The following is a 25,201-nucleotide window of genomic DNA, read 5'->3' on the forward strand; positions in this document are numbered from 1 at the left end:
GTAAACGTCACCTCCGACACTTCCGGGTTGCGTATGTGACGTGTCTCAAACGGTCTGGCCGTGGTGGTGGTGGTGGGCGCTGCTCGTGAGGACCCGGGATCCGCTCTACCGCGTTATCAGGTGAGGGCGCTGCGTCACGGGGCGACGACCCGTCTCGGACGCGACGTCAACTCCTCTCTCCCGGTCGGCGTTGAGCGTTATCAACCGCCCCCCCCCCCTCTATCTCCCTCTCTCTCTCTCCCCGCCTCTCCTAGCTACGATGCTGGACTTCTTCACCATCTTCAGCAAGGGGGGCATCGTGCTGTGGTGCTTCCAGGGCGCCGGGGTCACCGGCTCCTTCACCGGGCCCGTCAACGCCCTGATCCGCTCCGTTATCCTCCAGGTGAGGGTCCCCCCCCTCCCTCCTCCTCCTCCTCCTCCCCGGGCGGCGCGAACGCGAGCGGGCTGCGTAAACAACGCGCCGCATGGCGCCCGGGGGCTCCCTGGTGTTGACGTGGTCTGGACCGGCGGGTTTCCAACGTGGGGGCCAGGGGCCCCCAGCAAAACAGAGGAAGAATAGTTCAACTTCATTGTCGCTTTATTTCTCCGGCATTTTGGACTCAATCACATCGAACCATGTAATACCTCTGTTTCCGTCGTACGTATCAAATTGAGGCTCCTTGATCTCGGAAAAAATAAAAAATAGAGTTGAGAATTGCTCATCTGGACAAACTGGCAAATGCCGATTGAAAATGTGGGAAGCCATTCGCACTCACCCACAACGTGTCTGCATTAAAGTGCCAATCCGTAAGGTTGTTTTGTCCCCCCCCCCCCCCCCCCCCCAAAAAAAATGGGGACCCCCTATTTTTCAGCTGGCACTTTTAAAGAAACAGCCGTTCATCTGTCGGCACGCGTTGGCCAACGCAGCGTGAACGGCGGTTGTGATGAATAAGATGAACTCGAGTAGCGAGTAACGGTCCGTGAACCGTCGATATGGATAGTCATTGACAAAAATGAACACACTTGAATAAAAAAAAAAAGTCATCCAAAAACAAACCCCCACCACCAAAGTGACCACGTCACGGACGACCTTCGCGGATTGCCGCTTTGAAACACCCTATGACATCAGCAGCGCGCGGTTTAACGTCAGACCTCTGCTCTTCCAGGAACGAAGCGGAAACAACTCCTACACCCATGAAGCCCTGAACCTCAAGTACAAGCTGGACAATGAGTTCGAGCTGGTTTTTGTGGTGAGCCCCCCCCTCCCCCGGATCGCAACGTCGATTCCCCGAGCTCAGCGTCCACGCTGGTGTCGCCCGCCGTTTAAAGCGCGTGTGGTGTTTTATTGTTATTATTTCATTATTTATTTATTTTCTCCCCCCAGGTGGGTTTTCAAAAGATCCTGACGTTGACCTACGTGGACAAGTTGATAGATGACGTGCAGCTCAACTTCAGGGATCGCTACAAGAACGAGCTGGAGCGGAAGGGCGCCTTGAAGCTTCTCAACAGCAGCTTTGAGTTTGAGGAGGACTTCTCCATGCTTCTGAGGTAAACCCCCCAAAAAACCGGGGGTTCTTGTTTTCGAAAAAAAACACGGACTTTTGACGGGGTTCCGAAACGAGCCCCCCCTGCCGCGTTCCGCGCGCCGCCGCCGCCGCGCTCACGCCGATTGTCTCTCGATTGTCCCCGGGGGCCAGGGAGGCGGAGGAGAGCGTCAGAGCTCGGGGGCCCGTCTCCATGCGGACGTTCAACGAGTCGCAGAAGTCCCAGAAAACCGTCAAGTCCATGATCGAGGTCAAGGGCAGCGACAAGGGCAAAGAGCAGGGGAGCAAGAAGAGTAAGAATGCCAAAAAAGAGGGTGAGTGCCAAAGCCTTATTTTATTATTACTCTTTGGGCTTTGGAGAGTTGTTTGTGGAATTTCAATCCTGCGTTTCAGATTCCGTCGAAGGATTAATTGAACGGCCGCTGGGAATGCTGAAACTTGGTTTTAATTGTGAGGACTCTGTGTGTCGTCAGAAATTCTGGCAACTTCAATACTGGTTCCTATGTAATATCTCTATCTTTTTTTCTACCATAATTACTGCGTCAAAGGTGATGTTACGCTTTAAAATGTCTCTTCCTCTGTATAAACAATATCTCATCGAAAGGTAAATGATGTGACACATTTACTTCAGATAAAACTCCATTAACTTTAATTAACACTTGATTTATCCCTGTAGGGACATTTTGGTTTGAACAGCCTCATATTTGAAATAATAAAGATCACATTCACAATTGATTCTATTTAGTTTTGCGCAAAATCCTTGAAAATGGGGAAAGAAATAGTACTTGAAAGTCCTTGAATTTCACTTTGTAATGCCAGAATGAGCCCTGACTTGGCGGGCCAGCCTTGTTTGATTAATGGAGGTCTTCCCCCGCCAGCTCCTGGAGCTGAGCCGCTGAAGGCCGAGCCGGGCAAGGCCCCGTCCAGCGGCCACAAAACTGCCGAAAACGGCAACCAGGGCCTGAGCCTCGAGGAGGCCATGCAGAAGAAGAGGGAGGAATTCTTCCGCAAGCGCATGGGGGGTCCGGTGGAGAAACCCAGGTATTTATATATATACACACACACACACACACACACAACTGCATACTCCTAAATAATACGAAACCATGTGAGAATATTTATTGTTATTTATTGTTTAGTGTTATGTTTTTTGAAATTTAAAATTGGTTTTCTGTCTTCTAGTTCATTTTTAGATGTGGGTGTATATTGACAATTTTTCTTGTTTCATGGTTTTTTTTAATTTTTTATCAAGGTTATTTTGTAGCTGTTGTTTGTGTAGATATTTAGGTTATATTTATCGTATATGGCCATTTCTTTTATTATTCATCGTTTGTTTTTTGGTGTATTGTTAGATTTGTTTTTTCTTTTTTTTTTTTTTTTTTTTTCTGTATTTTTTTACAAATGTTTTATTTACTGCAAACTTTTCAGCAAATTCTTAGGTTTATTACATATTGCCATTTTCTTTTTTTCTGTTATTTTTTTATTATTGACTATTTTTTGATGTTGGCTGCTGTGATACTGCAAATTACCTCTGGGGATGAATAAAGTAAGTATCTATCGGCCCATCGAATCAATCAACCTAATCAATATTATCCATCTGTCCATCAGCAGTAAGTCTCCCAAGCCTCAGAAGCCCAAGGAGAAGCAGCGGCGTATCTGGGACATGGGGGGCAGCACCACCAAGGACCTGGACTACAGCCAGCCCAACGGGAACGGAGCCCACGACACCGGGGAACAGGGCCCGGACTCCCTGATCGACTCGGTACGCGCCCCGAAAAGGAGGTCCACTTCCCCACCCCTCGGTCCTTCCGGTTATTTTATCAGTCAGTTCTAAAGCTGGACGTTGTGCTTCATGTTGTTCTAGGGAATGCAGCTGAAGCCCATGGAGGGAGACCTGCAGCCTGTGGACTACGAGTCCAGTGAGGAAGAAGAGGAGGAGGAGGAGGAGGAAGAGGAGGAGAGGATGGAGGTCGCCCAAACGACCAAGAGACCGTAAGAGTTTTTGCCGGCCTTTTTAGTTCCCGGATTCTTCATCCTCTCTAATGTAACGTGATTCTAAAGCCTCGTCCACATTACTTGATTTATTTTTTATTTGCTTTTTTCAATCATGAACAATGGGGGGGGGGTTGAAACAGTTTTGCAGATTTTTGGTCTGTTGTTCACACACACGACAACCGCCGCTGTCTTTGAGGAGCACGAATCTAAAGACGGGGAACAGACGGACAGTTTTGTGGTACTCCAGAGCTCGCCGGGATGTATCTTCCCGTGAGAGGAGAAATATCTTGTCGATATTTTGACACCAAAACAAACATGGATGCCACACAGCCTGCTGCTGTGGTTGTTTGTACAGCGATCCTGCGGCGCTGACATACACTAATTACACACTCGTGGGTCACTACAATTCCACAATTTGCCCCATTTCAAGTCCACACTTATTTATGCCTTGCCATCGTGCAGGCACATGATCTCATTGGCTGTTGAAAATTTGCCGCTGCGGTTTGAGGCATTCCATTTTATTTCATTTCCAACGCGTTTGATTGAATCGTGACCTGGCCGATTGGGATGGTACGGAGAGTGATTCGATTTTTTCCCTCAGACACACACAAACACACACACACACACACACACACACACACACACACACACATCGTGACGGCTACGATTCTGCCCTGGACTACCCCGGCTCAGCCCAATCTGACATTGTTGCCAATTCGGCCTCGAAAACTCGCGTGATGTGGCCCTGGCTTTACTGACTTTGGACCCGGATGCTCCTCAGCCTCAAGAAGGCCGGTGGTTTTGGGGGCATGTTTGGGATGCTGAAGGGCCTGGTGGGCGCCAAGAGCCTGACCCGCCACGACATGGAGCCAGTGCTGGACAAGATGAAGGACCACCTCATCGGTACGTTTGATTTCCTCCTTCACCTCTCAGTTCTGTCTTGTTTTCAACTCTGACCTCCTCTTTCCAACGGTTCAACCTCAGTGACCGTCAGAGCAAGTTACGGAGATTCTTAACGGTAATGCGGCTTGACCGAGAGGTTTTTCCAAAATGACATATTTCTTTTTAGGGGTTTTGGCGTCGTGTCTACGATTCACAATCTCATTTCATTGCACCGTAGCCTAACAAACCTTGACTGTTTTAAAACCGTTAAGACTCTCGAATCGGAGACGGTTGACAAAGACGAAGGATGGATGAAGTATCAATTTGAATGCATGAAATAAACTCTATTTATCTTCGTTTTTTGCTATTTTTGTATATTTGGATTTTTGTTCTCAGAGTGTTGAGCTTTTTTTAATGCTGATTGTCTGTAGATAATCTTCACCCTGACTAATTCCTTGCATAAGTAAATGTATTTGGAAGATTATACTCATTCTGAAAATGAGGTCACGGTCCAAAATTAGGAAAAATAAAGTAATTTTGCTAACATTTTTTTCTTCCCCTGTTTGTCGTTTTGCAGCGAAGAATGTAGCAGCTGAGATTTCCTCCCAGCTCTGTGACTCTGTCGCCAAAAAACTGGAGGGCAAAGTCATGGGCACCTTCACCAGTAAGAAATATACAATAAACAATGTCCAGTTACCTGTGCAGTTAAGAGTCGATCCACCTTACATTCGACCTCATCACACGTACCGTAGTCTCTGAACGTCTATTTATAACCTCTACACCGGGTCCTTGAGGTGCTTGAAGTGCTTCCAATTTCGTCCTTTAGAAATTGAAGTACTGTAATACCTTGAAAATAGCCCCTTTTGTCCTTGGAAGGTAACATAATAGATTGTTGTATTAATAGTATGTTATATTAATATTAGATTACTTAAAATAGTAGATTACAATGAGTGTTTTTATTTATATATATATAATATTATATCTCAGACAATGAGGCTAAGATTATAACTTTTTTTTTTATTATTAAAGATCACCTTGAAAATAGATTAATTTGTTTTGTGCGAGGTCCTTGAAAATAAAAAATACAGTTCTTAAAGTCCTTGAATTTTATTTTGTAATGACGGAATGAACCCTGTCGAAGGTATCTCAGTTTGGAAGTTATTGTTTGGCTATTGCATCTTATACATATAGTGTGTGTGTGTGTGTGTGTGTGTGTGTGTGTGTGTGTGTGTGTGTGTGTGTGTGTGTGTGTGTGTGTGTGTGTGTGTGTGTGTGTGTGTGTGTGTGTGTGTGTGTGTGTGTGTGTGTGTGTGTGTTCGTTCAGCTGTGGCCTCCACGGTCAAGCTGGCCCTGCAGGACTCGCTGGTGCAGATCCTGCAGCCCAAGCGGCGGGTCGACATCCTGCGAGACGTCCTGGAGGCTCGGAGCCAGAAGCGGCCTTTCGTCATCACCTTCTGTGGCGTCAATGGCGTGGGGAAGTCCACCAACCTGGCCAAGGTATAGGTCCGCGAGCCTGGCCCCCGAACCGAGGCGTTGCAGGTTGTTTGTATCGGTTCCCGGTTTTGTTGCGGTCTCCCGCATCTGGGGTTCACCCCTCGTGGGCGACCAGCTCCTTAATGCGGGACTTTCTGTCGTTGAGGTTTGATGACACACACGTCAGCGAGGGTGGTGGAAATTCCAAAAGGGGTAGCCCATTTTTATTTTTATTTTTAAATCACGCTTAGGGTGTATCTTGGTTCTAGTTCCCTAAATTTAGGCTTTGATATCTCCGCCCACATCGACTTGTATATTCAGTCATCCATAAACTCGTCACCACATCACTGTTTTTCCATCTTCATCCATACTGGAAAATAAATATATCAGCGCTTAAGGAAATTAGGTTTACTATGAAAAATACATTTTTGTTTTGAGGAAATGTGTCTGTGACTGTCACAATCATGACTTTTAGTTGATGATTGTTATACAAATAATTGTGATGAATACATTTTTTTTTTATTAAAAAATAAAAATACATCCACGCCACTGTCATAGTATAAGCTTTTAATAGTGTAATAATAATATACATCCACCTCCATGAAGTGGAGCTATTTATTGACATTGGAAGATAAGGATAAAGGTCAGGTAGTATGCATCCTCATTTGATATATTTAGAATTTTCTCACATTGGCTGAAAATTCCCTTGACATCTTGATGGAAACATCATGTGGAATTGAACAATTGTGCCAAATAATCTTGATCACCTCAAAATCTGTGATTGTGTGATAATATAATTGTGACTCTGATCAGAATTGTTGTTGTACGACGGGTGGCGTCGTGACTCAAAACTGCACCGGCGTCACTTTTTGAAACACCACTCAATCTAAAAGGAGAAGTTGTGGTTTTTCAGTTATTCTCAAGCTAAACCCCGGCACGCCGTCCCTTCCATCTCGCTTCCGACCAGATTTCCTTCTGGCTGATCGAGAACGGCTTCACTGTGCTGATCGCGGCCTGCGACACCTTCCGCGCGGGGGCGGTGGAGCAGCTGCGCACCCACCAGCGCCGCCTCAACTCCCTGCACCCGCCGGAGGCGCACGGGGGCCGGCCCGCTGTGCAGCTCTACGAGAAGGGCTACGGGAAGGACGCCGCCGGCATTGCCATGGAGGCCATCGCCTACGGTGAGGCCGCACCCACTGCCCACGTGGAGCAGCGTCCCCCCACCAACCTTCATTCTGCCACAGCACTTTGCTCAATGAAAAAATATCACGGCACCTACTACTATGTTAAACAACAAACGTATAGAACTGTGCTTATTATTATGTTATGTATTATAATGATTATGTTATGTTTTATTATGTTATGTATTGTTATTATTAGTAGGTCAGTCAGTCAGCGGGCGACCTACATCGTGTGTACATGTAGTTCGTGGTCTATCGATATTTTTTTCATATTTACTGTGTTTATGCTGTGAATTTTGTCTATTTTCACCCTTCATGATGAGTCCTAAGAAGAAGGATGATGGGAAAAAGAAAAAGGCAATGACTCCCATTGAAACTAAGAAGGAAATCATAGAAAAATATGAGCGCGGTGTATATGGGAAAAATTGCTTCGACATACGACTGTTTTAACATACGACCGTTCTTATAGAACGTATTACAGTCGTAAGTCGAGGTACCACTGTATTGCCTACTAATAGCTTTGTGGTGCAAGATGGGTGAACGATTCATCGTAGCGAACAAATCTCTTAAATGACTTGGGAGTCGACTTACAAACTGGATATAATCACTGAGGACTAAATTAAAAGTCCAGGCCAAAAAAAGGTCTGGGCATTTGGCACAATCCACATTGACTGATTAACTCTTTTTATTCAAACAAAGTAAATCAATTTGAATCATTTTTCATCATTTTAAATGACTCCTGTGAGAAATCCGTTCACAACCGAAGGTGGACCCACTCTTCTGACCCTAAACATGAAACGAACGAAAGGGTCTCAAAAGAGAATTGAACCACTCGTTGTTGAGTCGTTCAATTACCGAACCTAAAACGCGTACGCGTTGACGTGTTTTCGGTGGCGTTTGAACCATTTCCACGGCACAGTCTGCCGCGCCGTCCCCGACGTCCGGAAAAACGGGAGAGAGCTTTTGTTGGCAACACGTAGATAAAAGATGCAAAGAAGGGACTTCCAGACCCCGCTGCTTCCTCCCCCGCAGCCCGGAACCAGGTGTTCGACGTGGTGCTGGTGGACACGGCGGGGCGCATGCAGGACAACGCGCCCCTGATGACCGCTCTGGCAAAGCTGATCGCCGTCAACATGCCGGACCTGGTGCTGTTCGTCGGGGAGGCTCTGGTGGGGAACGAGGCTGTGGACCAGCTGGTAAACCCAACACAACATGGATGTCATTCGCCAGCCGCACTTCTATCTGCTGCCCTTTCAGCGTCCAGTCACTTACGGCAGTATCTGACAAAGCTAATACAGTGGATTTGTTTCAAATGAAATATATGTTCTCAAATAGAATCTTTCAAAGTCGTTTTGCAAATATATATATATTTTTTGCCTTTGGACCTAAGAGCAAATGTTTTTTTTTGTCCATATCACTATAATAGTATTAATTATAACAGTGTAATAACACTTTATGAGAAAGGCATTTATTGCCATTGAACACAAAACTGTATTTAATTTGCCGCAACTCCAGTTGACTTACATTTCATTTGTTGCAACATTTCTAACATTGGCTGAAATTTGGATGGAATATCATTATCAAAACGATCATTTTCACTGTCACAGCGACTTTACGAAGTGATCGCTGTCAGCTCGCCATGTTACCTAATTGGCGATTATGTCATAACTGAGAATCATGAACGTCCATATTTCTCTTTGCTGCCCAGGTCGGCACCGCTCTGCTTCGGCGAGTTCTGTGGAGTCAGCCGCTTGTTTCAACGCGGAATCATTCATGAAATAACTTGTGGAATTGTGTCCAATTCAGGTGAAGTTCAACCAAGCCCTGGCGGACCACTCCATGTCCGACAAGCCGCGGCTCATCGACGGAATTGTTCTCACAAAGTTTGACACTATTGATGATAAGGTAACGCAAAGCCTGAGCTCAAACCAAACAAAATCAAAATCCATTCAAGTTCCGTGGATTTGACCTGTTCTGGCTCAATGTCCGCAGGTGGGGGCCGCCATCTCCATGACCTACATCACGGGCCAGCCCATCGTGTTTGTGGGCACGGGACAGACCTACAACGACCTGCGCAGCCTCAACGCCCGGGCGGTGGTGGGCGCCCTCATGAAGGCTTAAAGACGGCCGCACGCCTCCGCCCCCTCCGCCGTCCCGTCCGCGAAAAACGCCCCTCGCCCCGGAAACATCCTGGATGCCAACCTGCAAATTTTTCATCGAAGCAAATTTAAGCTATGCACCAGCTTTTATTTCGCCCGTGCTGCCCGGCAAGAATAAAGGACCAGCATGGGCTTCAAAAAAAAAAAAAAAAAGAGAGACATTATGGAACTTCACTTTGAATAATTTATCGATGGAGGAAAAAAAAAAATACCTCGTTTGTGTTTAAGCTTTGCACAAATGACTCCAAACTCATGAAGCCTCGTACAGCGACTTCCTCCCATTAACTGGACCTAGGATGTGTTAACGATTTGTACTGGTTTACCCAGTAATCGGTTAAGAGATAATGTGCAGACAACCACTCTTCATCGCAAAATAACCCCCCCCCCCCCCCCCCCCGTTGCGAAGGGGGTTATTTTGCGATACTGAGCGTCCGGCTGCACATTAACCCGCTTATTACACGGCTACTTACTAAATAAAAGGCTCCATTGAGACGGAATATTGATTTGAAATTATTTTGTAACTAGTCTACCTAGTTTAAGAAATAGTCCACAACATCCTAGCTAACACTTTGTGATCCAGGCGCAGCAGTGGTTGTCTGTGGCAACGCCCATTATTCAGGAATAACTGTCCGGTGATCACCGCTATTGGCCAATCAGAGTGGAGTATTCTACAGAGCCGTGTAATAAAAAAATGTACCCGGCATCCCATCATTTAGGTTCCTCCTCGTTGTAGACGAGGCAAAGTCATGGACGTCTGTTGGGCGCGCTGTTTGAGCGAGCGTCCCGGAGGAAAGCTTAGTGACCATAGTGCCTATCTGTCTCCTGTCTACGTGAGTCGCAATCCAATCACCTACACCGTAGTGGATCAGTCTCAAGTTATTTAAGATTTAATTTGTATATTAGCTATTTTAAAGACTGTTGGCTGTAATGTACATCCGCTATTGTGAAAACGGTAAAGTGGGGGACACTGCACCTCACACCCTCATTCTATTTATTTTTTTTTCGATTTGGGAGAGAGAAAAAAAAAAGTGTGCTAAAGTGGAAGTACATCTGCTAGATCGAGTTAGTTCCTTTTGAATAATGACATGATTCAGCCGAGCTCCCCGAATCAAACGACCTGTGATACTCGAGAAGGGATGGACTCTTCTATCAAAGCTAACCTCCTTCCCACGGACCGGCCTGAAAGCGCTGGATTCTCCCGCCCCACCCCCCACGTTGATTTGAGTTTCAGAACACAGATGAGTCTTAAGCCCTTTTAATTTGTGGTAGTGCAATAAGAGGATTGAGTTATATTGGAAGAATTTTCTTCCCCCCCCTAATTTATGAGAATGTAAACATTTCTTAATAAAGCTTCTATATGCTGACTGCCTATACAGTGGGAGGTTATTTGGATCGTCGGTTTGAACAACTTTCACAAGGTAAAAGATCTTCTGGTCGCGTCATTCATTACCAACAGCTTTGGGATGATACAAAGAGTTTATTTTGAAAATTGTGCTTATAAATACCTAAAACAATTGTCACAAACACACGCAAGTATTAAAAATACAAAAAGGCGTACAAAGAGCAGTATACAATGTTTCTCAGTCTGAACTGGAGTGGCAAAGTTGCCGCCAGAAGGTTGTTTTCACTTCATTCCTAGGTGGCGATTTCCCGCTCCAATCCTAGCCCAGCTTGGACACGCGGCAGGGTGGAAATCAAGTGTCCTGGTTTTCAAGCTCAACATGAATATACGTTCCAAATATCACTGCTATCAGTGGACTTATTTTCAGCTCAATTGCAGGTTGTGTGCATCATATTGTGCAGCTCTAAGCTTGGAAAGGATTTTCCCCCAAAGCCTTTATGCTCCAACCCAACAGACAATGTCAATACAGTACATCAGTCACCTGGCTTTTCCCATCCAACACCATTCAACATTCAACATTAACCAAGCTCCATATTGGGGATTGGAAATGACAAAGCATGCTGGGAGTTTTTTTTTTTAATTTGACATCTTGTTTGCACCCTAATTTCCCTTTCAAAAAAAAACCAAAAAAAAAACCACAGCTTTAATCTTACTATAAAGGAAGGAATCCGTCTGTCCAACCCCTATGTCCTTTGATTATCACGACAAGGGTTCATCCGATCTACTTCACACTTGGCGGGTGCATCGCTGGGGACCCAAGGACGTGCGTGCGGCGTCTAATTGGTGCATTTTGGACATGCGACGTGTGTCATATTAATAAACTTTCAATGAACAGCAAACCGCGAACAGCGCGTCGCTAAGCTCGCGGGATGGCCGAGCCGTGTGCAGCAGCGGAGCGGGACTTGGAGCAGCGAGCGGTGTGGGGCGGCGGAGCGGGGCGTCTGCGGCTGAGTCACTTACGTCCGCAGCGCAGCCCGGCTGAATGTGCACTGCGTTCCCAGCAGCCATGCTTGGAACGGGCGCTGCACTATTAAGAGTAATAATACATATAGGTCTCATCTGGCCCACAAGTCCGATGGATGGAGGTCTGACCTGAGAAGGACTGGGAGGAGACTGGTCCCTATCGAAAGAGGTGTGGAGGAAATTGACCAAGATTCATCCCCGACCGTGTGGCTGTGAGTGAGAATCTGGGTGGAAAACCAGATCCACGTCTGCAAAAAAATAAAAAATAAAATAAAAAAAAGGGGGCTTAGCAATGGGTCTTTCCGCAGTACAAATCCTTGAACATGGACTGTGGTTGTCTACCAGCATGCAGGGAGCGGGACAGAGGTGCTCTGTGGACACAGTGTTTCTCTACTGCCACATGCTGGGAATGCTCCTTGCAGACAGCCAAGGGAAGTGGTCGCTCCTCACCTTGAAGGAGGCCTCTGGGGGTTAAGTCGCTTCTGCTATTCGTCCCAGGTTTGGGAAGGAGACCCTGGAAGGTACCAAAACATGTTATTCTTCTGAAAGGAAGCAATTGAGGTCAAAGTTCACTGGACACGTTACTCAATGGCAGAAAGTGTCTTTCAGGTTAAGAGGTTCGGGTACAAGCTTTGCAGGGTCTGAATGCTTCCTCCGCAGGCAGGCGCAATGTGAGGAAAAAGGGCTACATCCTTAAACGCGTTGCTTGATTTGGCCAAATTTCCAAGGTAACCTTTGATTAGGGAAGGATATCCCAAAGGACCAAGCCCACAAAGGAAAATGTAGTGGCTGCTGGCTTTTTGTTTTTTGTTTCGATTGTCAGAGTACACAACAGGCTTTATTCAATTTACCATGGCAACTGGAGGTGGTGGGTTGCTAGGCTGCCATGTCTCTGTTCATGTAACTTCTTGGGACATAAAAAGGAGGCACCTTCCTTAAAAAGGTAACAAGCGAATGGAAGGTTGTAAATTCCCAACACATGGGACTCGGGACTGCTTTTGACGCCTCTCTTCAGCATGTGAAGTCTATCCGAATACATACCACCCACAACTCCACGCTTGGTTGGCTTAAAGTTTCTTAAAATTCAGACACAACTCCACATGTGGCCCATCGCTGAAACGACACCTTTTGTATATATAGAAATACTAAACCTCTACGTGTTGTAAAACTAACTATTCCCAACCAAAGTGATCATCTTTGTCCAAAGTGTCATCAGTTGCTTCAAAAATCAACTGAAGCTATTTAAACATTTGTCTGACTAATAATAATATTGTATCAATATTAAACATAGTAAAAGTATAAAGATGTTAAAGTGTTTCTGCACTTGTATGTATTTGTCTTGACAGCTACGTGTTTGAAGCAGGATTCGTACACAGGAGAAAGTTAAAATGGATGAACTCTCCCGCCTCTTTGTTATCCAAAGCTATGTTTTTTAGATTCTCAATGCCAAACATTTTCCTGAGTTTTGAGTTGTACAGTGTTGAAAGTGACATCTTGTGGGTGTTTTAGCGACTGCTTTAGTGTTGTCTCATTGCATTGTGAGGTAGCGATATCGCCCCCCGTACGCAATAATGGAATATTTGATTTGATTTTGGTCAGAGATTCCCACGCTTTGGTTGAAAAAGGAAAATCATATAAATCATAAAAATCATAGGTCCAAAATGGGCAGAATTATCCTTTACAGGAAATACTTGGAAATTAAGCTTGAACCTCTACTCTCTCTTTTGCATACCTTCTCTAGCTGTGCTGATCGCGTCGTTGCTTTTACTCTCTGAACACTGAGGAAAGACTTTATAAGCACAGATCTGTTAAACTACATTAAAAAAAGCTGTTTGGGAACAAGAGAAACTAGACAAGTTCTGAAGAACACTAATGACAAACAACAGCCGCTTCAATGCAAATCTCAAAGCGATGATAAAACCTTTTAGCCAAATGGCCATCGGTCCCATTTGCGACATATAAGAGCCACTCATGCTGGCTTTACAACGACCCCTCACCGGGAAGTCCATTCATTTTTTTATGGAAAGTCGGATCCTGCAAGCGGAAAACTCGCATTTTCCGCATCCGATCCAGGGTAGGGGGTTGCGTTAAATTTTTCTCTCGTGAAAAATGTAAGATTCCGACACTATGCCTGAAGTCCATTTTTTTTTAACTAGGTGAATAAGTTATGTATATAGAATAACAACGTAATTAACATTAATGTCAGACCCTATTCCCTATCAATCTCTTTGTACGTGAATGAAAGTGGGATCCTGCTTACCCCAGCCGTTGGTGGACAGGTCGCGGTGGCAGATCTCGTTGGCCAGCCTCTCGAAGTACTCGGGCAGGTCGGCGTACTCGTCTCCATAGGAGATGACCTTGATGCCCTTGTCCAGCATGTTGTCGCGCAGCTTCTTGAACTCGCCGACGTCGTCGCGCCGCACCAGCATGAAGTGCTCCAGGTCCGACTTGTGCTTGACGGCCTCCAGGAACAGCGCCTGGAAGGTGGTGTCGTCCACCGTGCGGCCGCAGCCCAGGAACACAAAGGACTTGGTCTCGTAAAGCTTCTGGATCTCACGCTGCGGGACGCCGGAGGGAAGGGTCGGTTACACCGAAGCTACAGTTGTTGCTATACAGACATATCCAGAACATAAAGACTCAGCTTAATATTTGAAGACTTTTAACAATTAACCCAGCCTATACTATTACACATTTAAGCTACTCAAGCGTATTTAGAATCTGGATTTGAATCCGTTCATTCTGCCAAGTACATTTGTTATACAAGCCATTTGTTATGGTGAGGATTTGTGCACTGCTGTACAGACGATTAGCATAAGAAAAACTTAATCTGAAAAAAGAAAGAAAAAATAGCCAAACATACAAAAATGGTCAAAAACACAGAACAGAAATAGCCACACACACACACACACACACACACACACACACACACACACACACACACACACACACACACACACACACACACACACACACACACACACACACATACATACACACATACATACATACATACATACACACATACATACATACATACATACATACATACATACATACATACATACATATATATATGCACACACACACTCCCCTTTGCATATAATTGTACGTATAGGAATAGGAATAGGAATAAAGTATCCCTATGTAGGGGACCTGGTAGCAGCAGCAGTAGAGTTATCTACTCTCCCAAAAATCATTAAAGGCAAAGTGCAGCACTTTCCACATCATTTTGCTCTGCATTGACATAAATACTCCCCCGCCCCCCCCCCCCCTCAAAAATAAATAAGACGATTTGAGCCAAGTGGTGTGTTGGGGGCCGAAGGTCACTGTCTTAGAAACTGAGACTTGGGATTGAAAACCATCCCAGTTTGCTTATTTTTTTGACTTGAATAACATCCACAGGCAACTCGCTAATGACTCACTCAAATTAAGAGTCACTCCTCGTTAGCAGCAAATGGCTGCTAATAAGGATCATCCTGGATGCTCACCATGACCTCTGTGTTCCTCAGTACATTCTGGTAGCCAGCAGGGTGTAGCACAATGCCACTGGGGTTGGTGTAGACGCCGTGGATGTGTAGAACACTCAGCCTCCGCTTCTCCTGAGCCCACTCCAAAACCTGGTAACACACACTCTTAGCAGTTCATTTCACCCAATCCTGTTCCTGCCGGCTGGAGGGAAGTTGTTTTGGGATACATTAGCTCTAATGGAGCTGGGACATAAATACCAAGATTGAGAGCCTGAGAGACAGGCCACTTAAAAAGGAAAAAAAAAAAAAATACGTGATCTGATTCACATCTAATGCTGTTGTATAAATTCATAATAATACAACTACCGAAGTGAAGTAAAATGTTTGAGTCTATGTTTATAAAACTTTAGAATTCACAGCAAATGTTGAATAAACTAGATGGACAAACCTTGTTCCATGAGGAAAGTTCTAGCGGGAAGAGTAACAGCTCAGACTTTGACCTTTGCTTACTCGTTGTACATGTCAGAGACAAAGGGGCTCTTTCAGGTGGAAGAATTGGCTTTTCTGCCCAATAAAGAACTGGGATGGCGAGCCAGGCTGACGCAGGCCTCTCCCCGGGGGCCCCCGGGGACCCGCACGGCACAGGAGCCGCCCGGCCTCGGCAGCAACGGGTCGGGCCACCGCTCACCTTCTTTTCGTCGGTGAGGTCCAGAGACTCCAGCTTGGTGCCCTGGTGGGCGGCGTAGATCTCCAGCAGGTTGTCGAAGTTGGTGGTGAGGACGAGCGCGCCGCTCTCCATCAGCTGCAGCACCGAGCGCAGGAGGTGTTTCCCAGAGTGCTCCATCTTACACTCCAGGTCGTCAAACACCTCGTACAGGCAGTCCTTGAAGAAGGTGGAGCGCACGTTTCCCGTTCTCTGTGCGCGACGAATGCCAAGGGAAAAAAAAGATAATTAGACTCCAGCAACTGGTGGAATATATCTGCAATATCACCGTAAGGATGTTAAAACTGAATTACAGGCATTACACCTCCTGAAGGCTGAGTAACCTTTATGTTTGAAGTTCGGAAGTGTCATAGAAGATCATAAAAAACCATACCATAAAACAATAATATTCACCTCTCAACACAAGAAGGATGTGACTTTCCCAAATCAGTCACTCCCATTCTTTTTAGTGACGACAATGCTGGATTTCATTTCATTACATTTGTGGACTCACCCTTCTTCTTACTGACACCCTAAATCTGTGTTAGAATACACTACTACTTATGTAAGCCAAATGTGGTGCGCTACTCGCTAGATAACTGTGGTTGCGAACGAGGATAGTATAATCTGTCAATATCAAAATGTGTCAGAATGCACTGCCAGCGGTTAAAACAACGGCAACATAATCTGTCGAGATTATGTTTCCCAATCAGGAAGAGCAAGAATGGATAAGCAGAAAAAGGAATCCATGGCCGCAAATAATTGAAATGCAATGATTACATTTCCCACCAGAGGAAGCTAGGGATGTGAAAACCCACGTGCCAAAAGACGCTTACAAAGGAAAATATATGAAATGGCCACTAGGGGCGTACTAAGTGAATCGGGGTCAATAAGAACATTTAACATAATAAACCATCACAACTCTGGTGCATTATCTTACTATGTTTGCTCATTTATAAAGACTGTGAGTGGAAACTGGCTTCTAGAATATATTCATACAATATGTGCATATTGTATAATACTAATACCGTATATATTAATACTCAGCAGACTCAGGAGAAGGAAACCTCCCAAATAATATATATAAAAGTTGACATTTTTATTTCCTAACCCTAACCTTTTTCGAAATAATGTTCTTCAAAAAAAAAAAAGGCAAAATTGTCATCTTCATTATTTTATCTAACCACTAACTAATTCAATCATACTGTTTTGACAAATTCCGTAAAGTTGTGTCCTGATTTTATTACTAACAATAGATTAGATTGCATTATTTTGAAAAGCCAAACTAATCTTATTCTGTGTTCTTTGCGTGCACTTCACTGTGTAAGAAAGATACAGTGCGTTGGCCAGCCATTGATTATGGAATTATTTATTCAATTATTCATTCAATCAGTTCGGGTAATTTGATTAACCGTAATTCAATTACTTTGATTTTTCATTATTCGATTATTTAATTTGTTTGTTTTGGAAAACGTGCATCCCCAGTCTAAGCACCAACTTTCGTAGGAAAATTGTGGCACAAGTAACGGTCACGAAAGAAATTCATCTTTCCTCAAAACATTGCTTGGCTTGTGGAAAGTTTAAGAACACAGGGATCTTCCTCGGTGCAAACTATAATCAGGGTCTTTCTCAGCAGTTCTTTCACTTATACACCCAGGCCAGACATGTGAGAGAAATGTGGTAAAACAAAAAGAGCCCGTGGATCCAGGGCCTGCTGTCGGGCCACCTGAGGCTCTGCCCAGAGATGAACTATTGCATCAATGAAGGATTATTCTAATGAGTCTACCCCGAGTCTGCTGGAAAAGACAGAGACAGAGGAAGAGACGGGGCACTATTAATAGCAGAGGAGGAACCAGCCGGTGCTGACAGAGGTCAGCTTATCCTGAGGAACCGCTGCGATAGAGATTACAGGTCTAATAGACTGAAGGGCAGGAGTCCTTTCCACAGGAAGAACCTTGTTATCAACAGCCCACGTCTACTGCACTGATCACGCTCGCCGGGCTCTCTGTCTTGGGAGTTAAGCAAAATCAAAATGCAATACACTAATACTACTGGCTAACACCGATGGCAATACTTATTAAAGAAAAAAAAAAAAAAGATTTTACCACAACTCTTTATAGCCCTATCCTAATATCATATCCTGCTTCTCCCCTCAAATTTTCCACCAAGCTGATAATGGAGATTGGGCTGTCAGCTCCATGGAACACACCATGGAAACCAGTGGAAACCATATACCAAAGTAGATTCTTACCAACACTTGGCAACCAAGAATCAATGAATCAAATTAAGAGCTGTTTTAATATCGGTTTTGTGGCACGGTGGTGCAGTGCATTGCACTGCTGCCTCCGACAAGAAGGTCCTGGGTTGGATTCCCGCCTGGGGCGCTGTTGGCACCGTGCTCCGGGGGTTATCGGATTATAGGAGCCTTTCTGTGTGGAGTTTGCATGTTCTCCCCGTGCTCACATGGGGTTTCCTCCACCTCACGTCAGTAAGGACCCCCACCAAAAACATGCACCCATCATCGTCTGACCAGCGATGGACACTTATCACCTGGTCCCCGGGCGCGTCCACGTATGCTGCCCACTGCTCCTGGCTGTGCCCCCGGAGGAAGGACAAGCCAGGATGGGTCGAAAGCAGAGGATCCATTTCACCGGCCACCATCAAAGCATGTGCATGTGTGTGTGTGCAAGCATGTGTTGTAGTGTGGTGTGTTGCGTGACGAATAAAGACTGTTTGTTTTCTTTTCTTTTCTTTCATATAGCGATAGCTGAATCACGAAAAACAGATGTGTGAAAAGGTGTAGTCACCCATTCAAAAGAAAGCAGAAGTATAGAGAAATGGTTATATTTCACGGCTATGATGCCTCCCCTCTGCCAAAAACAAACAAAACATTACATCTTGAACTTTTGACGCTTGGATCAGTTACATCAAAATGTAAAACAGTGACTGTACAATCTGTGTATTGCTACTAGAAGTGCCACAGAAAAACTGTGGCTTGTTAAAGGTTTAAAAAAAAAAAAAAAACACTTGATATGGGCCTTAAAACTGGTTGGCACAAATTTGTTCAGGGAACTGGTAGTTTTAAAGGGTGAAGATCTCAACCATGTTGAGAACCTTGTGGCAAAGTGATGATTTAAGGGATATGATGAGAAGATCCATCATTTATTCTCCTTTTTGAGTTTCTGGTTTTCAATTAATATTAAAACTTCTCTCCAGCTCAATCTTCCAGATAGTGCTCAGGAAGCTGGGCCAAAATGCAAATCTGAACGTCAATTCTGACTCATTATAGCACTGAGGATTGGCATATTCACATTCCGCCACCTGAGTTTCAGGAAAAACAGCCATGACTTTTACTGCATGACAGGATTAAGCCTCAAGCTCACGCCCTTTTTTGTTTCCTCAGTAGACAATAAGAGACATATCAAAGGTAATAGTAATTATTACCATCCACCTTTTGGCCATTGCCAGAAATGACATTTTGTCATGTTGGAGGAAGTTCCCCAGTGTTTTCTCTGTATCTAGATTAAGTATAATAGCAGAATAACTAAGTAACTCCTTTTGTGATGAAAAATAAAATATTGTAAAATATGTTGACTGTTATCACAAGTAGGCAGTGTTCGAGAAACTGTGTTTGATACAATTATTGGTTGAGATACTATAAATGCGCAGCTAAGGCAAGGTGTGTCGATGTGAAAGAGTGGGAAAAAATATCCAGATTTCCCTGTCTATTCTGGTGAGTTATGCAGGTTATTTCTTTTTTTCTAAATCTACATTTGAAAACCCTCTCTGTGAGCTGTGGGTTCAGATTCAGTGCCAGGGCCCCCAGGATCCTGAAAACATCTGCAGCGGCAACCAGTAGGGGCTGGTGACTGCACGATCCGGGATTGAAATAAACACGATGGATAAAAGCCATAAAAGCGCTATTTGTTCCCTTTGTGAGCACTGAAACAAAGCACGTGGCGACGTCAAAGGTGCACCGGGAGGATGACCAACACAGCGATAAAGTGAATTAGCGCTCACGAATTGGCCAGTCCAGTGCAAAGGGACGACGGCTGTATGAAAAAAACAGAGTCTTTCATTTTTTTCTTCTAGAAATGAAAACAAAATGACAAAAGTCAGGGGGCCAATGAAGTACTTGCATGGGCTTATGTTTACGTATACAATGATAAAAAACGCTGTGGAGCTTGTGCAACTCTAAAGCTCCTTTAACACATTCTCTCTCAATTTGTGTATTTCGTGGGTTCGTGAGACGGTCGAACAAAGAAAAAATTATATGAGTTAATGTTTTCAATTATAGGTACACAAGAAAAAAATAATGCGATAAATGACAGCGAAGGCTAAAAGTCATACTTAAATTAGGGTCTTTCCAACAACGGCTATTAAAAGTGTACATTTTGGACGCGTTTCTGGTGTTCATCATTTCTATGGACGGCTGGCTCTTGATTTTCTGTACTGAATAGTTTGATCAAACATTCAAAGTTCTGGTTTGTAACAGTTGTAACAGTGTTCGGAATATGCTGGTATCTAGCATTTCTCAAACATTCACATCATCATTCAAGAAAATGGATCCTTGAAAAAAAAAAAAAAAATCCCCTCCTCAATGGGGATGCCAATTTAAAAGAAAACCGGTTGAACTTCCTTATGAGGAACTAGTCACCTTTTCCACAGATACTCTGTGCCCTCAACAACCATGGTAACTATTCCATGCCTTGTACAAAACATGTGACACAAACAGCCAAGCGTACAGAGCAGATAAACAACCTTGTGACGTGAACAGCCAATCGTACAGCAGGAACGCCGGTGCTTCCTCCACACTCTACCGGGCCCAGGAACGTTCCGACTGGCAGTGCGCAACGGGGATGAGCCCCCCCGAGCTGATGCGGCGGCAAAGTTCAACTGCAATTTGAACTCCAACTCCCCCTCCTCCCAACCCGAGCCCGGCACGGCCCCCATCCCCGCAAAAGGAGAGCGATTAAAGAAAGAATCTGCGGTTTTCAGTGACTCCTGGTCCGACACAAACGGAGAAAGTGCCCCGGTCCGCTCCAAACATCCCTGCATATTATCACTGAGCGCAGATTCAGGGAACCTTGATTAAGGAATCTCAGAAAACTGTAATACGTACCTACCATGACCAAACGGGACACTGTGTATTTCTGTCTGCAGCTATATTAATTATTGTTGGGGGTCCAGCCTGCAGTGCATCGCAGATATGCCAAGGTTCAAAAACTTCCCGCCGGTGATGGAGCGAGATGAGTTTGTTGATTAAGACGCTGCGTGACATCATCCAATTCCTTGTATATTCCCAGGGCGTGGCTCAGAAAGTCCATTCGCATAGCGCGAGGTGTATGGTGTGGACTCCATCGTTCTGCAGCAGATATAAACTGTGCATGTGTAGGTGTCTATGTATCGTCTCCTGCTTGACGTTGGCGGGGCTTTTCAATTGATATTTTATCCCTATTGCGCATTTTGTAAATTCTGCTTGTTGTGTCCCTCTTCTTACTTTGTGGGATCCGAGGAAGTCCTAACATACAAACTGTGGGAGTCCATAATGTGTTTCATGGAATCGTAACCCATCCGAAAACCTGAACACGGAAAACTATAAATAACCCACAGAACGTCGTCACCGCATCATTAAGTTACACCGCCATCATTGCCCGGCACAGCATCACGGTGAGGTAGATCAGTGATGCTTTTTGTAGCTTGTGCTGCGTTTCACAGAAGCAGGAAAATTGTAATACATACCTTAAATGACTAAACTGGACCCTGTGTTTTGCTGCCTGCAGCTATATTTATTATTATCACTATTATGCCTTTTCTAAGTGATTACATTTGATTACATGATACAGTAACTCTTTGTTGGAGCTCGTCTTCATGATGGAAAGTTTGTTGATGAAAATGTACTCACTGGGGGCTGTTGATTACAGTTTCTGTTTTGTTGGTTTTAATTAGGCTTGAGATACAAATAATGTATTCCACAGATACTTTTAGTTTTTCTAGAAAAGGGTGTGCCGTCCAAACTGTCCTTTGAATATGGGCCTTTGAAGCCCTTTGAGACTGTAACTGGCCTATACAAACTGGGTCTATGCAAATAAACCTGTCTTTTGCAAACAGAGCATTTCCATTGAGATTTTATGACATGGGTGACATTACTTCACTGGAGACCAAAATTACGAATTTATGTTCCGCTTCCAAGGTGGTGGTGATGCCAGGTTGAACTACAGCTCGAGGAGGATGGCGAAACAGGATAATGGCCCATTTTATACCAAGTTTGGGGCGAATTAGACATTGAGTGTGCTTAACATAAGTGCACTTTCAAAAAATAAAAAATAATGTTTATCCATAACTAAAACCACTTTGACAATGGACATATAATGTCAGAAGTCAACGCACACTATAATAACTAGCCAACGTATTTTATATTTATTATTAGTATATTTTATTATTAGTATATTTTAGGGGATGGTAGCTCAGGCGGTAGAGCTGGTGGTCTAGTGATCTAAAGGTTGCTGGTTGGATCCCAGGCTCCTCCTGCTAGCATGCTGTAGTGTCCTTGAGCAAGACACTTAACCCCTAATTGCTCCTGATGGCTGCGTCCGTCGGTGTTTGAACAATTGTAAGTCGCTTTGGATAAAAGCGTCTGATAAATGACTAAATGTAATGTAAATATTTTAGATGTGTAAGAAATATGTTATTATGCAAGTATATTTTTATCAGCACAGAACACTTATTATTATTAGTAGATGATATTATTAGTATAAATATTAGTATTATATATACACATATTTTAGTAAGTATATTAGTATAATTTATGAGTATACTTAGAAAAAGTATATTAATAAATAAAGCATGTGATCATTACTAAAATGCATTCAATGGTATACTGAATGTCAAACAAGGCTTTAAACATGAGCCAAACATGTGCTTGCTCACCTCTAAGATCACAAGTCTTACCGGGGAGAGCTTCTGGATGAGGTCATGGGCAACGTGCACTAGGTTCTTGTCCTCCTGCAGGTGCTTCTGAAACCAGCGGCTCTCCTCCTCCTCCAGCAGATCAAAGTCGTTGGCGGCATCGAGCAGGGCCTGGATCAGGCCTTTCCAGGAGCGCAGGGCAGGGACCTGGGGCGCCACCGCCGAGCTCACCCCGGTGCCAATCACCAGGACTAGCTCGGGGGCGCGCTTGGTCTTCAAGCTGGGCAGCAGTTTCCTTTGGGGCAGGTACAGATTGAGTGGTGACCCTTCCAAAGACGGGGATTCCCAAATCCTTTTGGCAGCGTGAAGGTTAAAAGTGTTTTCAAGCACACAAGCATGCATTAGCCCACTGTTCTTCAGAAGTTGTGGATGATGACAAAAATGTCGACCTCAGTCGGTCTAGCCCGCCACCCCGACTCACCTGGGCTTCTTGGCATTGGAGTCCACATCCTGAGAATCAGGTGCAGGTCGTTTCTCAGTTTTCACGGCCACAGCAGAAGCCATTCAGCTCCTGTAAGAGAAAATGATCAGCCTCGTGGTCATGGATTGATTAGTAGCCTCATTCATTAATGGTGGCTCTTACTATAATACAAAAGATCATTGACTGAGTTAAGTAATATCTGGTTTGGACATTGAAGGCAACGAGTCCACGATGTATTTAATAGCAAATGATTGTCTGCGGATATCAGAGGGATAAATTCAAAACTTTCCAAGAAAAGTTTGAATAAATTGATCATTTATCACATCATATCATACATTGGTGAACTTTGAAAACGGTTTCCTTCAGGTCAGATAGCAAGGTAATGACGTGATTTCGAATTTGAATGAACAACAGGGTAATAATGGGTGAGTGTAGCAGGTATTAGCTTCGCAGATTCATTGTGACCTCATCAACTCAAACGCATGACGACCCAACTGCTTTTTTCAGGCCCGATACTAACAACCAGCCTTCGAGACATTCGCGGCGGTTGAAGGACGCTGCACCCGAGCGGATCCTTTACAGATTAACTCCCGCAACACGCGTGTCTCGGCTGAAACTCAAGCGAAGCACACGACGCAGCGATGAGACTGAACCGGCGACGCACCATCGTGTGACGCGCGGTGGCCCCGCCGACGCCCACTGCACCGGCGAACACGGGAAACCGCAGGGAATACAAACGAGCGGGGAGGGGCCGCGGGGAACTCCACGGGGTGGGGAACCCTCCCGCAGGGGGGGGGGGGGGCGGGGCCGAGCGCGAACAGGTCGCCGTGATTTTACAAGTTGATATAATTGACATTTTCGCGATGAGGAAACGCGGTGCCGTTCACAGGACACCGTGGGTAAACGGTCGCCGCGGCGTCCACTCACCTCCTTTGTGGACGCTTTCCCTTCTTTTGCTTAACTCTACGCAGCGTGTGGACGAGGCGGCCGCTCGAACGGGCTCAACCGCGAGCTCAACGTCACATCGACGGCGGCTAGCTCGAGCTTGCGGCTAGCCCCGCGAGTGAACTACCGCGAAACGAAACGAAACGAAATAAATGAACAAATACATAGGTCATGACGTCACACCTGCTGCGGACTAACGTCACGTGGCTCGAAGCGTCTCCCCCCCCTCTAACGTCACGTCCAACTACCGGTCGTTCTTTGCTCCGTGTCACAAGCCGGTCCCGGCGTCGGGGTCGGGGGGTCGCTCGACGTAGCGCGGGGCTCCGGCGGGTCCGCGGAGGAGAAATGTTTCTGTGAGGTTTTTCCCACGCGGCGCGAACGGAGCGTCCCGCAGCCCGGCTCTGTCCTCGGCGTGTGAGCCGTGCTCGGGTGCTCGTCCCCCCGGGTGGTGCGCGGCGTCCTGACGCGTGGACACGTTGGAGTGAGAGCCGCTAAGCCCAGCCCACCCGGCGCCCTGGCGGGGTGACGTCACGCCCGCGCCCAACAAGTCGCAGCGCTGGCAAGGTCAACAAAATAATGATGACGACGTGTATGTATGTATGTATGTATGTCCGTATTTCTATTTCTATTATAGGTGATCTCATCCACCCATCTGCAATGGTTGCCTTCGTATATATATTTTTTCTTTATTTTTATTTTATTTTAGGCTACCTTCACCTATCCCTCTACATTTTTAACAGCAATCGTGAGTGACTATGGTGGTGTTTAATTTGAGATTGTAAATATCTTCTATCGTCCCCAAAATGACAAATATCCAAATATCAAATGATCGATATTGAGGTATTCCCTAAAAAACATGTCGATACTTCATTTTGTGAATATCGCCCATTACTACTACGTATGGTCACTTTGTATTTACATGTATGGCTTGACACCATGTTTTTATTATTATTTTTTTATATATATATAAATCTCATGCCAAAAAAAAAAAGAAACGACAAAATTTAGTTGGCGTAAATAAATCGAATCATAGAAAATAACGTAGTATTCAAGCACAAGTGTTTCCCTTTTTTGGTTTGTTTTATCAGTCTTAAAAGTTGCATTTTAAAGCCCGAGAC

The 25,201-nt window shown here is 44.9% G+C and overlaps 2 protein-coding genes across 8 annotated transcripts; one reads left to right on the forward strand and one right to left on the reverse strand.

Annotated features, from left to right (window-relative positions):
- On the forward strand, positions 1–10,577 carry srpra (SRP receptor subunit alpha). Of its 2 annotated transcripts, none has more exons than XM_080006549.1 (15): positions 1–120; positions 255–382; positions 1,146–1,229; positions 1,364–1,527; positions 1,677–1,837; positions 2,402–2,564; positions 3,132–3,285; positions 3,388–3,515; positions 4,300–4,421; positions 4,978–5,064; positions 5,725–5,897; positions 6,841–7,054; positions 8,087–8,250; positions 8,861–8,959; positions 9,047–10,577. In XM_080006549.1, exons 2-15 carry the CDS (start codon positions 260–262, stop codon positions 9,173–9,175), a joined length of 1,965 nt encoding a protein of 654 aa, XP_079862675.1. In that variant the 5' UTR covers positions 1–120; positions 255–259; the 3' UTR covers positions 9,176–10,577. The 2 variants fall into 2 exon arrangements, with proteins under 2 accessions (XP_079862675.1, XP_079862676.1); XM_080006550.1 differs by having other exon boundaries at positions 3,135–3,285.
- Positions 10,575–24,535, reverse strand: fam118b (family with sequence similarity 118 member B). Of its 6 annotated transcripts, XM_080006557.1 has the most exons (8): positions 24,332–24,535; positions 23,139–23,228; positions 22,700–23,009; positions 15,734–15,961; positions 15,067–15,195; positions 13,839–14,136; positions 12,029–12,092; positions 10,575–11,826 (listed from the first exon to the last, which is right to left on the reverse strand). In XM_080006557.1, exons 2-7 carry the CDS (start codon positions 23,219–23,221, stop codon positions 12,064–12,066), a joined length of 1,077 nt encoding a protein of 358 aa, XP_079862683.1. In that variant the 5' UTR covers positions 23,222–23,228; positions 24,332–24,535; the 3' UTR covers positions 10,575–11,826; positions 12,029–12,063. The 6 variants fall into 6 exon arrangements, with proteins under 6 accessions (XP_079862683.1, XP_079862682.1, XP_079862684.1 ...); XM_080006556.1 differs by having other exon boundaries at positions 10,575–12,092; XM_080006558.1 differs by lacking the exons at positions 10,575–11,826; positions 12,029–12,092 and having other exon boundaries at positions 13,764–14,136; positions 22,700–22,952.
- Positions 24,536–25,201: the final 666 nt, after the last annotated feature.

This window comes from Zeus faber (assembly GCF_960531495.2).
Source record: "Zeus faber genome assembly, chromosome: 9".
Lineage (NCBI taxonomy): Eukaryota > Metazoa > Chordata > Actinopteri > Zeiformes > Zeidae > Zeus > Zeus faber.